The sequence below is a fragment of the Oryx dammah genome, unplaced genomic scaffold (assembly GCF_014754425.2).
Source record: "Oryx dammah isolate SB20612 unplaced genomic scaffold, SCBI_Odam_1.1 HiC_scaffold_3, whole genome shotgun sequence".
Classification (NCBI taxonomy): domain Eukaryota; kingdom Metazoa; phylum Chordata; class Mammalia; order Artiodactyla; family Bovidae; genus Oryx; species Oryx dammah.
Window position 1 is genome coordinate 19,591,256 of NW_024070187.1, and position 14,443 is coordinate 19,605,698.

Genomic DNA, 14,443 nt, shown 5'->3' on the forward strand with positions numbered 1-14,443 from the left:
GTACTGGAGTGGGTTGCTATTTCCTCCTCCAGGGGATCTTCCCGACCCAGGGGTCGAACCCGGGTCTCCTGCATTGCAGGCAGATGCTTTTCCTGCTGAGCCACCAGGGAAACCCTTTGACCCTGTTACCAGGAGTTTTTCAAGGCCTAAGGATAGAGAAACAATAACCAAACTGCAATAAAAAGAAAATCTCATACCATGAAAATAAATATTCTTCATACTTGGCAAATAATAATAATAATTTTAACGTTTGCCAGATATGAAATAAAATTTATTTTATAGGGTAGGAGATACTTCATAAGCTGTATCTGAGTGATATATGGTATGCCATTGGTTAAGTGTCTATCTGAATCACATACTTCAAGCATATTTTTTGTTTTTTGGGGGGACTGCTGTAAGTATGAGTAGCCCAAAGCCAAAATACCATCTAAATAACTCCTCATCTTTACTTTGAAATTCCAGACCAAGTTAAGCAAAAGGATACAGACTGGCCTTTAAAATGTCTTAATAAAAAAAATAATAATAATAAAATAAAATAAAATGTCTTAATATTTGCAGCACATCTTTTAATAGTTTTGTACTTGTCTCCTATTTAGACAGTGAAACAAATCACAATTTTTTCTTAGACTCCAGCCCCATCAACATTCATCATTTTCAAATGCACAATAATGTAATTTAGCAAAGTTTTAACATAAAATCTGACATATAGAAATAAATTCTGTTTCAGACACAATGGCATTTATAGGAATCAAAGAAAAGCCTTCATGGGAAAAATAACAGGTATTATAAAAATTAAATCAATTTCAAAGGATGTGAAATATAGTTTGCAAGAAACTTTAAGAAATGTAAACAGAACTGTCATTTTCACAAGATCTTTGGTGGTTTAGAAGTTCCAGCCACCAAGTCTAAGAGGAGGTCTGCTTTACAAACACAAGGCAGGGTCACTGAATTCCTGAGAAAAATGTTATTACCAACACCAGCTCAAGATGTCTTAATGCTCATCTTCTTTCTGATTAAAGGCACCTAAATCAATTTTTTTTAAAAGATGAAACATGAGATGTTAGGATAAATAGAATATTACTTTACACCTAAAGCAATGAAGGAGACCCCGGTTTGATTCCTGGGTTGGGAAGATCTGCTGGAGAAGGGATATACTCTAGTATTCTTGGGCTTCCCTTGTGGTTCAACTGGTAAAGAACTCGCCTGCAATGTGGGAGACCTAGGTTCGATCCCTATGTTGGGAAGATCCCCTGGAGAAGTGAGAGGCAACCAGTCCCAGTATTCTGGCCTGGAGAATTTCATGGACATGCAGTTTCAAAGAGTTGGACATGACTGAGCAACTTTCACTTCACTTCAAAGCAGTCAACCATAAGTTTGAGTCATGTCTTATGAATCAACAACTTGGATCCTCCAATCTATTATTTGTGAAAGTAGGTTTATGGCCATAAGGTACACACCATGAAATTTTTGGATCATAAATATCATAGAAAACCAAGCCACATTTTCATATTGAAACAGTAACTTTGATAGATTATTAATAGTTGATTTAGAACCCCCTCTACCTGCCCCCCATGTCCCAGAGGGAGAACCTATGTTAACATATACTTAAACCATACCAGTTAGAGTAATAGTCAGTGAAATTACAAATTTGGTTAGCAGTGGGTTTCTGCAATGAACAGACAATATTTCCATAAACTCAGTAAACTATTTTGTAATTTGGTGGACCCAGGAGAAAGGAGACTAAAAGAAGAAGTGCAAAATTAAACTGTGACTAAAATAGTTACATAGGATTTCAGTGCAGCACTGTGAATTTTCCTGTATTTATTTTTTAATGATATACAAGAATACCATAGCAGAAGGAAAATTAAAAAGTACACTTTCTCAAAGTGAAGATTTAAATTTCCTGCAAGTAGATGAGATTAAAAAATAAAAAAACACAAACAAACCATAAATTCTTGGTTGCATTAAATATATTTAAATGTATACCCTTGTTTTCCTAAATAATGCCCATCCATAGCTAATGTGTTGATTATTTAGCAGCAGTAAAAATAGAGGCAATTTTGATTATGACAATGGAAGTAATGAACTAGATTGCAATAAAGTCAAAACCAGTTTGTTCCTACAGGACCTCCACAAGCCTTGTATTTTTGTCTGCTACAGATGTAGTAAAATCCTTGATCTGGAAACCCTAAAGTTTCTTACCAAGCTTACTGTCTTAAATACTGCAACACAGAAGTGGTATCAATACTTACTAACATGATGGCCAGGCACACAAAAAGTGCGAGCTTGCAGCGAGTGGAAACACAAATATTTTCAAGTTTATAGTATGGTCCAGTTTGTGGATATACACAGACTTCCCGCAAGCTGCTTCTAACTCTTAGCTACACTGTCCAAAGGTACAAAATATTAGTGAGTGCACCTTCCTCAAAATATCCATGTTAGCAAATACAAGATCCTATCGCAGGTTTGTGAAGCGGGCATTTTGAGCCCTATTTTATAAACATGAAAACACAAGTTCGACTCTTTACCCTCAAGCCAATGGTCAGGCTTTTTTAGCAGCGGAGAAGGAGGAGAGGCCCCGGGAGGCACTTACTCTTCGTTCAGGGCGCAGCGCCGGTTGGTGAGCATGCCGTACTTCCTTAGCGTCTCGGTGAGCTCCGAGTACAGCTTGTCGGCCAGAGAGACTGGGATGCCTTCCCACACCAGGATGAGAATCACGATCACCGCAGCCTCACACGTGTGGCCAGCTCGCTCCCGCACCAAGCACAGTAGCTTCTCCTCGCTGCAGCTTCTGCGAACCACCTGTTCGGGTCACCATTCCACCCCAACACCCCCACCCCAACCAAAACAAAACAAGGGTCACTTGCAGCAGAGGAGAGCATTGATTGATGTCTGTATATTTTCTCACATCTGGTCACAATTAGGTTGACATCTATCATCACATGCCACCTGCCTTTTGTTGCCCATCTATGATGCTGGGGCTTACCCTGGGGTCAGAACCAGGAGAGATGCAAATGCAGGCAGTGTGTAGCAGCCCCTCCCCAGGACACTGCAGGCAATGCTCCCTGCATTAAAGCCAGAGCTAAATGGGCAAGACTTTAAAGTCCCAGGGCTTCAAAAATGACAAGATAAAGATTAACTGCAGGTTTTTAAAGGATTAAGGACCTCACATGCAGGGAAGAATTATACTTCTAGTAGGCACCTGAACAGACCTCCTCCTCGCCATTAAGTTCTTTCAATTAAGTACAGTTTGTACATGGTTTTAAACTGCCTTTTTCTTAAGAGATGACACAATGATAAATATAAGCAATATTCCTTTCAACTGGCATAAACGACTGTCTGATCTGGGCAACCCTATTCTCAGGGTTAGATGAATGAATCAAAACGCCCAAGACTGAAGATCAAAGGCCTTGTCAAGTCACACTTACCCATTTGGCAATAGGACATCCCTGAGAACTTTTGCCTTCTTTACCAGTATAGATGACTCTTTCAATCCTAATAGCTTTACCCTTCTGTCCAAACCTTAAAGAAATCCACAGAAACACACACACACATAGAATTAGCAAATGAATCTGAGAGGCAACCAAAATACTGAACATTTGAGCATAATTTTATTCTATGATCACATCCTGGGAAATGAATAGTTTATCAAAAAAAACCCCAGAACTAAGCCAAGGAAACTGGATAACAGACTTTAAGCCTTGTATCTCTTTAGTATCAAAATATATTGATAATTGTAATGAACTGTTTTGAAATTGTATGTTGGGTAAAAATAATGGGGAAGCTTATTTTTATACATAATTTCACAAAGCACAAAACTTTTCCAAGTTTGTTAAATTTAGTCTTCCAAGATATGTACTATTTGATTTGTCCTTTGCTGAATTTAACTATTTTAAAACTTGGGGAATCTTAATAGATTTTAGTTAGAATCTATTCCTCTAAGAATCTCTCTCACGTTGTTTAAGAGGCTGTCAAATAACTAGTATCCAGCAATTTTGAAACTACGGAATAATTCTAGAAACAGATTATACTTTCCCTTATGACCAAGACACTACTTACTACTTGCTAATAAAAGAGGGCACTTAGGAAAATTCACTATTTTTGCCAGGCTATGAGATGATCATTTAGTGAATTTTTATATGCTAATTTAGAAATAAATAATTTAGAATTGGGCAACAATGATACAGAATATGTCCTTGCTGCCCAGAATGCTTCCTAATGTATTTTAATGATAAAACTGCCTACCTCTTAAAGAAAAGGCACCCCAGCATAACAGCAGCTCAGCGCTGTTGACACCTATATGAATGTCTCTCTCTGCACTGATTATCTCAGAATCTTCTACATACAGGAGTAACCATGTAGATTCAGGTAAATACTTGCATACTTATGACTAACAGTTAAACATAAATGTAGCTATAAATAGAATCTGTTCTATTTCTATTCAGTATATCATTCTTGCTTTCTGCTCATACCAGTGGACAACTTCCTTAGAGATAGCTACTCTTTTATAACTCGAGGTGAACTGAACTCAATGGTTCCTTTCTTATACCACCTTTCCCCTCTTTCTGACACTTTATCATCAAGTGGGAAGACCAGAGTGGGGCCTCTCTTTGCAGCCTGCGCCAGCACCCTTATGCCTGGCAGGCTGGCTGGCTGGCTGGTTCTTGTCCATGCCTGGGTTTTCTGGCATCCATCTCAAAGTGGGCAGCCTGTGCCAGCTTGCAGACTATTAGTCCTGTCAAATATTGTGACTCTCTGGTGAATAGCACAGTGTGTAGCGTTGGCAACCCTGGAATAGCTAAGCTTACTAATAATTACTCAGTTTACAATTGTTTACTGCTTTGTATGTGAAAGCTGGAAAAATTCTGACATATACAAAAGGATAACCGTTCATCTGCCCTGTGCCTTTGTGTTAATTACCTTTCTTCCATGATTTCTCTAATAGCTGCCACATTAGGACCTGCTCCTAGATGGGTATAAAAAGGACCTTCATCTTTTTCAATAATTTGCTCTGTTGAGATAATAGAAGATTATTATTTTAGACCTCAATTATACTAAATATAAAGGCTATATCCACAAAGCTTATCCCCCAACTGTACAGTAAGGGCCCTAAATGTGACTTTAAACATTTTTTTTCCTTTAAAATGAATTGACGGACTAATCTATTAAAAAAAATGTGTGAAATAATTAAGTATATGTACATTCTGCCTGTCAGATAAAAATATATTAAATACATTTCAGATATGGGATAAGGAGCTATTTTAAACCAAGTAAGTGGAACAAAGAAAATAGTGAGGGAATTAGAATATATTATATGTAATATCAACTACAATCCAATTTTTTAAACTGAACAAAAAAATTACAGCTTACTAGAAGCCTGCCTGCTATTTGGATGTTAAAAGATTAAATATAAAATCTCCTGTCCTATCTCACCCCCCAGGACCTTGTTCAGTTTATTATTAAGATACCTTTTTCTCCTCTTCTTTCCCCATAACATTCAATCACTCTGTTTTAAAAATAAGAACACTGAATCCAGATCCATGTCTGTATGTACTTTAGAACAACTTATGATGAGAGAAAACTTGAAGAGAGGGTCAGATAAAAGGAAGAGGCTCTTGCATACCATCAAAGATGACAAGTGAGGGAAAAAAGGGTTAGTGTGATAGGAGCGGGGCGTGAAGATGAGGATAACTTACCCAGTGTTGTTTATGATATGTGTGGCACGTTAGCCCCATGAGGCAATAATATTAACCATACGCCAAGGGGCAGTATGGATCCTCCCTCCATCCTCCTATAAAATGTGGGGTGTCCCATTGTGAGAAGAATAACATGGTGTGGGTGGACTATTAGCCACAGTAGTTTAACACTGGTTTTTACAAATGTCTTCTACTGTATCCAACAACACACCTATCAAGCAGCTTGAATTTTAACAAAAAGAAGCTCTTCTTTAAAAAAAAAAAAAAAGAAAGGGAAATACCATATTTTCTATCAAACAGATGAAATTTTAAAGAGAAAATATTATCAAAATATATATAAATCACACAATGTTTCAAATGAATACACAGAGAAAGGGCAACTTTATGAGTATTTAGAACTTCAGCATTATAATTTTCCCCAACTCACTGAGGCAGAAGGATGATCATTTCCCCCTTAACTGGAAGTTAACCTTGTAAGACTACTAATACATTCAACCTTGAATTAAAAAAAATATTAAAAGCTCCTACATCAATTTGCATATGGCAGTTACTTGGCCATTTTAATGAGATGGTTTTATAGCTTGGGTATCTCTCCAGGAGTTGATACACAAAGAGTTAAATAGATTGATTAGTCTAAAACAGATACCTTTATATTTTAAAGGGTTTGAAGGTAGGGACAAATGAGCATGCACAATCATTTTAATTTTTTTTTTGAAAAATTGAGTGTAAATGAAGTTCCCTCTTGCACAGCACAAGCATCTGTAATTTAAAGACAAGAAATGTAAGCTTCAGGTTTTTATGAGCCTTCACAAATTGCTGCCAGACTCAAGATTTTTAAAAAAAAGAAAGAAAAATCCCATATCTGAAGACAAATTTGCTAATTCTGGATAAATACCATGTGTCTCAGTACATTTCTGGCACTTACCTACACATCTGCACGATGGGAAATCATACTGAGTCTTGACAGGTGTATCAAATAAATTTTTTATAGGAATATCTAGTAATTTGGAAGGTGACTCTAAAAAATTATTGAGAACAGAACCAGCTGTTCTTTTGGTTGGTGTCTTTTCTGAGGAAGGCGTTGCTTGCTGCTCTAAAGCTGGGGTGTGGCTCTCAAGTTCTGCAGCAGTGGTCTGTCTAGTTAAAACCGTGACTGGCCCTGACATTTCAACTTTTACTTGCTTCTGTGATTTGAGATTAAGAGCCTTATGGTCAAATAATGATTTGACCTGAAATTGATTCAGATGCTGCTCCATGGTCTCAAGGATGCTCCGCGGCTGCGCACTGTCACAGCTGGGAGGTGGAATCTCTTGCTTGGGTATCTTTTTCCACATTTTATTTTCTGGCTGTGCTGACAGGGGGCGCATACAGGCATGGGGTTTGGATCCAGGCTCGACCTTAATCGGCCTTTGCATCTGACTTCGGCAAGACTCGGCTTGGAGCTGTGTTTGCTGCTGTTCTTGCTTCTGTAAGAGGTGCCACCTCAGAGCAGCGTGCTTTTGAATGTCCTTCTGAGGTGGGGTCTGAACGTGAGTTCCTGTCTGATCGGGTACAGGGAACACATTTGCTTGGTTTTGCATCAAGTACCTTTGCTGAGCGAGTTGTGCAGCTTGTTGACCAGACACGTCTTGGTTCCTACTTTTATATCCCTGCAGAACTGAAGCCTGTTGAGGCTTTTGTTCCTGTTGTTGAAAGCACCTGTGAAGAATATCTTGCTTAGGGGTCACATTATTTGGAAAATATTGCATGTGATGCACATTTGGGGTCTTGTTTCCTGCAAACACTTCAGAATTTACAGTCTGTTCTTTATTGTCTGGAACGAGTTGTATATGGTTTGAGCCAGAAATCTGTACTTTGCTTGCATTTGACTTCAAGATCTGACCATAGGGGGAATTTATACTGTTTATATTCTGTACTTGCTCCAGTCCCATTTTGGGATTATGAGTCTGGAACTCACTTGATTTTGAATATTGATCTTCACCAGGAAAGCATTCTTCTACTTTAACCTGGCTAAAGAATGTTCCTTCTCTTGGCTCATCACTGTTGCCCTGGAGATGAGGAAAGGTCTGGGGCATTTGTTCTTTATTCTTCAGCTGTAATTTTTGCTGCTGTTGGTGGTTTTGAGAGAGATGTGAATTCTGGGGTAGTTGTGTTTGTGCTGCCTGCTTATGAGGCTTATGCTGTAAAAGGTGTGAATTTGAGAAGGGTTCAGTCTCTGAAGTCTGTTGATTCAAGTGCTGTCTTATTGTTGGGGGCATGATTTTTTCAGTTTGGGGATCTGGTCTTTGTTGGAAATGACATCTCGGGGCACACAGTGACTGCCTGTGAGTGTCCGGTGAAGGCTCCCCTTTGGAGAAGTGCGCCTGGAGTGAGGGATTTTGGAACTGGAGATGCTGGTCCACTGTACCTTGAGACTGCACTTGATTCATCTCAACTTGGTACCTTGGTGGCCTCTGCTCTGGCTGCATTATTTTCTGGATATAAGCCTGCCCTGGGAGCCCCCCAGGCATGTTGGAATTTCCAGTGTATTGTTTGGAGGTCATTTGATTGGAGGGGCTGGACTGATACTGAAGAATTGACCGCAGGGTTGTCTCATTACATTTTAGATGGGATTCTGCTGGATGATAGTGAGGGGCCTTCAATTCAATCCATCCTGGTTTCAGATAGCGCTCTGTCGGGAGCATGCAGTTACGTGTTTGTTCCTTGTCTTGACTCTTGAGAATCTCTTGCTGTTTGTGCCCCATCAAATGCTGGCAGTGATCCTGTGGATCTCCACCACTACGAAGAGTCGGTGGGTTAGGCTTGAGATGTTCTGAAAGTTGTCTGGTTTTCTCAGAACCCAATGGAATAGTCATTGTCCCCGGAGTCCGACTGTCATTCTTGTTAACACAATTATTCTGAGGCCTTACTGGAAGCATTAGAGAGGGGTTGGACACATGGGCGGAGGGAGTGGGACTCTGGGGTGGTGGTGCCTCATGTTGACCCTCTATTTTAACTTCCCTTAGAAGAGTTGGGTCACTTTGGTTGGGGTAGTGATGGAGTTCTTTCAAAACCCCACCATTCAGAGTGCCGTTTCCTAGAGAAGGAAGCTGAGGAACCTGCGGAAGAGGAGGAGGGGGAGAAAGAAGCAATTGTGATGGTGGTGGCGTGGTAGTGGCAGAAAAGGAATCCTTAGTGAACACTGAGCTTTGCTTGAAGCAAGCACCATTCATTTCATTTTGCTTTAAATACCGTTCAGAGCTGCCGCCGGGAGACTGCAAATTGCCACTGGGACCCAAGCAGAATTCTTCACCAGAGCCTAGCTTTGCAGTTCCTTGGATGTTACTGCTTTCTGCCGGAGATGGGCATATCTCAAAAGCGGACTTCTGCTCTTCTGGTTTCTGAAAGGGGCAGGCCCCGAGCGTTGCAGCTGGTTTACTGGCACCATCCGCCTCACAGCTCTCAGTCGCCGCTGCGGCTGGCTCTGGAGGCAGCTCAGAGTTCGAGGTCTGTGGGAAACTGATCTGCCCTGAGGTATGCGCTGGGTGAGTGACCTCACAGGACAACTCATTAGTAGCCTGACTGTTAATGGCATGTATGTGAGATGTGGTTTTCTGCACCGCGATGGAAACACAATCTGGATAATATTGAGACAGTGTTTTTTCCAGGAGTTCACCGTGTGTGTTTTCCATGGAAGAGGCAGAAACTGTAGCACCATTAGGCATGAGCACGGCCTTGTTTTTGAGAAGTAATACAATGTTCTTGTCGTGGTAGTTAGCACTTTTCCCCTCCTGTTCGTTCAGAATCTGAAGCTCTGGGTTGTCAGACCCACCGCCATTGTGTGTTGGAAAACTGGTGAAATCTTTCATTTCATTTTCTTGGGCCGCAGAGCTCACAGATTCCCTCCTACCACTCACATGGGAGACGTTTGGTTGACTGCTGCCTTTGTCTAGATTTCCTTCTTGGCTTTCCCCGAAGCTCTTTCTTTCTCCATTAGCCTTTTGGTCTGGTTTCAGTTTCTTGTTCTGATGGAGCCCAGAAAGAGAAGGTTCGCTAACTGTGCGTTTTATCCCGCCATTCTGCAGACATCTGGAATACCCTCTACCTTCCTGTATGAAATCCGGACTCACGCGACTCTTTTGGCTTCCTTTCATGTGGGGTATTCCATAATAACTTTTGAACGACTGCCACTTGCTGTCTCCATTCACTTCCAGATAAGGTCTCTCGGTTAATGGGCTTCCATTCTGGAGCTTTCTCGCCAGAGGTTCTGTCTGGCAAATGGGAGACGCAGATGGTATCAGGAATGGACTTAGTCTGTTGCCCTCAACATGGTGGGTTCTGTCCTGTTCCATCAGGCTTGCTTCGGGGCCATCCAAAAGGCTGCCCTCTGAATGAATTCTAAAGAGCACAGAAACAAAAATTAAAGTACATTAATATATATCTAACACTAACAGTACACCTTACAGAAAAACTGTGGCCTTAATAATATTGCTATTCCTAGACATAGCAAACTGTGATACTCCTTTTCATGTCTCAAAGTGACAGTCAAGAGCTACTCAGGATATGCTTATTCTTGTCTTCCCAGCAACCCTCAAATATTTATGTTCACAAAAAACAAAGATCAAAATCACCAGCTAATGTGAGACGTTCATACTGTATTAGTAAATATTATCAACTTCCTTCCCTAATAATAATTTTTCTTGTCCAAATGCTAAGAACAACAGAGGAAAAATACCTCCTTTCTTTCTCCTCTAGCACCTTACATATCCAACCGCTTGCCAAGTTCTGTCAACTCCATTTCCTGCATATTCCTTGAATTATCTTCACTGCCATTTAGTGGCCAGATCCACATTTTCTTATGGGGCTTTCCCGGTGGCTCAGAGGTTAAAGCGTCTGCCTGGAATGCAGGAGACCTGGGTTTGATCCCTGGGTCGGGAAGATCCCCTGGAGAAGGAAATGGCAACCCACTCTAGTACTCTTGCCTGGAGAATCCCATGGAGGGAGGAGCCTGGTAAGCTACCACAGTCCCTGGGGTCGCAGAGTCGGACATGACTAGATTGCTTCACTATCTACTGCAGTAGTTTTTTAAAAGATTTTTCTCTTGAACCCAGCTGTCCTCTTCCCAGTCTTGCAAGGATCCTTCAAACTGCTATCAAAGGGAATGTTCTAAAATGCAAATCTGGTGTCATACCCTTCTTCACACACTTTGGTGGTGGTTGGTTTCTAAGTTATGTCTGAGTCCTGCAACCCCATGGACTATAGCCCTCCAGGCTCCTCTGTCCATGGGATTGCCCAGGCAAGAATGCTAGAGTGGGTTACCATTTCCTTCTTCAGGAGATCTTCCCAACCCACGGATCGAACCTGGGTCTCCTGTATTACAGGCAGATTCTTTACCGACTGAGCTATCAGGGAAGCCCACACACTTTACTAACTCTTATTGCCTGCATCAGCAGTTCTCAAACTCTTTACTCAAACACACCTGGAAGACAACACACAGTCCCTGCAGTGTTAACATTCCAGGGGATGGCGTATAGGGGTGAAAGTAAATTTATATGCCCTTTCTAAGTGATTCTTTATTTTCCTCTATAGGATCCAGCTGCTTCCTTCTTCTGCGAATTCCTGCCTAATAGACATTGTTTTTCATATGCAAGTTTCCATTCTTCTGTCCTCCTACTTGCTCCCACAGATTATACTCCAACCATAACAACAGCTTATAAATACCCAAACACTGTAAGCTGTTTCAGACCTCCACACTGTTGTTTTATCTCCTAGAATGCCTTCCTAGTCCCCTTATCATGCCCAGTGACTTCTGTATCCAGCTAAAACTGTCTCAGATCACCTTCTCTAGGGATTCCCTCCTGATTTTCCAGAAGAATTAATCACTCCCATTTCTATTCTCCTTCTTTACCTTATAAATAGTCTACTGCTGAACACATCACATGCAGTTGTATCTTGCTTGGTCTCTATTATTGGACTGTGAATTCTTTAAAAATATCCTACTCTGTTTATTTTTGTGCTTACTATAAACATCTAATCAGTTTCACTTAGACTGATATAACTTTATTCATCTTGAGTTCATTTCTTTATTCAGTCATTCATTCAAACATTTTTGAGACCAATATTGATGGACATTTCAAGGTCCAAATAGTAGGGAAAGCAGGATGAAATGGGCACTAAAAATAAAAAAATAATCCATTATATAAAGTGAATGCTGCCCCATTTATTATGGAGTCATGCTTTATTTTCCCACAGTTTTTCTCATTAAATTTATTTTAAGGATGTAAGCAGAAAAAGAAATCAAGTCTATTTTCCCTTTGGGCTATAAAAAAAGGTCTATTAAAATAGCCACTGCTTACTAACCAGGACAAATGAAACAGAGGAAGAAATAAATATTGGAAAGCAACACTAAAGTTACCATTTGCAGAGAATAAGATTGTACACTGGCCAACCAGGAGAATTAACTGAAAAACTGTTACAAAGGATAGTAAAGTAGCTAGAGGAAAAAAAAAAAAATCAACCACCTTGGTACCTAATAGCAACAACTAGTCAGAAGCTTTGGTGAAATAAAAAAATGTAAACTTTTTTTAAACACTAAGGATACACTTAAAAAGATATGTGAAAGACCTATCTGAATAAAACGTTAAAATAAGATTGAGGGATCTACAAACACAAAACAAGTAGAAAGGTAATATATCTTCTTACACAGTGGTCAAATCAACCAATTCATTTAATATATTTTCATAAAAATACTAGCAGAATGTTTTGAGGAATTAAGAAGCCAGACTCTAAAGTTTATGTGGAAAAATAAACAAATTGGATATCCAGGAATAATGTGAAAGAGAACTGTAATGCAGCCTGAGCAGGGCAGTAGCCAAATTGAAAGATATTAAAAAGTAACAAAAGCTCTACTTAAAACAGCCTGTCCTTGCACATCAATAGATAATAGGGTGTTTATAAGACCAATGGAATAGAATATAAAGAAGTAGATTCAAACATGCATAGAAATATTATATGAGGTAATGTTAGATCGATAGGATAGTATTCTGAAAAAATTATGAAGTTGGACTAATTCCTTATATCTTATACCAAAATGCATTCTAGATAGATTTAACATCTGAATATGGAAAACAAATCACTAAAAAGTTTAACAACAGTCTTACAAAACTTAAAAGCATAATCTAATAACTGGAAAAGTTCTTTGTGACACAAAATCTAAAGCCATGAAAGATGAGGAAGTTCACTAAAGTGTATGCATGCAAACATAAGCCCCTAAGCAAAGTTAAAAGTCACGTAATACTTTTCTTGACATGTAAGACTCATACAAATTGACAGAGGAAAACAAATCAACCATCAAACAGAAAAAATGAGTCAAAACTAGTACAAATAACATACAGGGGATTTAGCAACAGCTACAGAATTCTGTAAAAACTTCCTTTGATTCTTCAGTTTTAAAAACTTTTCTAACAAATATGCTCATATATATGTGTTAAATGATGTATGTGCAACGTTTTGCACGAGCAAAAGTTTGGAAAGAACCTACATTTTCAGATAAAGTATTTCCAAGTAATTAAATGAAATAAAGAAAGCTGCAGGACAGTATGTATAAGAATGCCACAACCTGTACATTTACAAGAATAAAAATAAAATGAGCTCTGGTTTAAATACTTTGCTTCCAGGAAAAGGAATGGAGAGGCTGGAAAACAGCACTGAGAGGGAGATTGCCTTTAACTGTGTCATTTTATAACATTTAGGCATGCATATAAATAAATATAACTTAAAAGGTCATAATTCACAATGGCCAAAGTAAAATAACAGAACAAACTGATATCTTGATTTCTACTGGACCTACTTCCTTTCAAATATTAAGAGATGGCCTAGATGTGTATAGTCACTAGTCACAAACGGCCATTGGGCCTTTGAAACCTGTTTAGTCCAAGTCGAGTAGTTCTGTAAGTATAAATACACACTGTATTTCAAAGAACTTAGTGTGGGCCAAAAAAATATAAAATAAGTAAATTCGTATTTCATGCTGAAACAATGCTATATTGGATATAATGAGTAAAAACAGATCATTGAATTTCATTTGTTTCTTTTTACTTGTTTTACTGTGAGTACTGGAAAATTTTAAATTTCAAATGTGGCTTAGGTTTCATTTCTATTGGGTAGCTCTGAGCTAAACTGATACTTGTAATCATTGATATAATCTTTAATAAAAAATAACCTTTAGCTTTCAGAATCCTTAATATTGATTTGTAGTCTTTGGAGGTTTCTCCAAAATGAGGGCATTACCGTTTTTCAAAAATTAAGAAGCATATGAGAGCAGCCAAAATGGCAAATTAGAAGCTTAAAGAGCACACCAAAATCACAACAATCTACAGAACAACCATCCTTGAAAAAGACTGAAACCTACCAGAAAACACTTCCTACAGTTAAAGACATACAGACGGAACCACACCAGCCTAGTGGTGAACTCCCAATATAATCAAATCCCATACCCCTCAAGTGAACGACTGACAAACCGGAGAATGATCATATCACAGAGGTTCTCCCACAGAAGTGAGAGTTCATCCAGCACCAGGAAGAGGAACCCTCCAGAGCATTTGGCTTTGAAGGTCAGTAGGGCTTGACTGCAGGAGCTCCCCAGGATTGGGGGAAACAGAGGCTCTTAAAGAGTGCACACAAAATCTCTTGTGCACCAGGACCCAGGGCAAAAGCAGCAACTTGATAGAAGCCTGGGCCAGACCTACCTGCTGGTCTTGCAGGACCTC

At 39.4% G+C, this 14,443-nt stretch overlaps 1 protein-coding gene across 1 annotated transcript in view; it reads right to left on the reverse strand.

The window, feature by feature from the left end:
- Positions 1-14,443, reverse strand: part of TET2 (tet methylcytosine dioxygenase 2) — a 135,650-nt gene that overhangs the window by 33,849 nt on the left and 87,358 nt on the right. The window contains exons 3-6 of the mRNA XM_040237533.1: positions 6,622-10,073; positions 4,921-5,011; positions 3,429-3,522; positions 2,594-2,802 (exon numbers count right to left, since the gene is read on the reverse strand). Of these exons, the coding sequence (XP_040093467.1) occupies positions 2,594-2,802; positions 3,429-3,522; positions 4,921-5,011; positions 6,622-10,027 (3,800 nt within the window). The 5' untranslated portion in view covers positions 10,028-10,073. The remainder of the gene's footprint in view (positions 1-2,593; positions 2,803-3,428; positions 3,523-4,920; positions 5,012-6,621; positions 10,074-14,443) is intronic.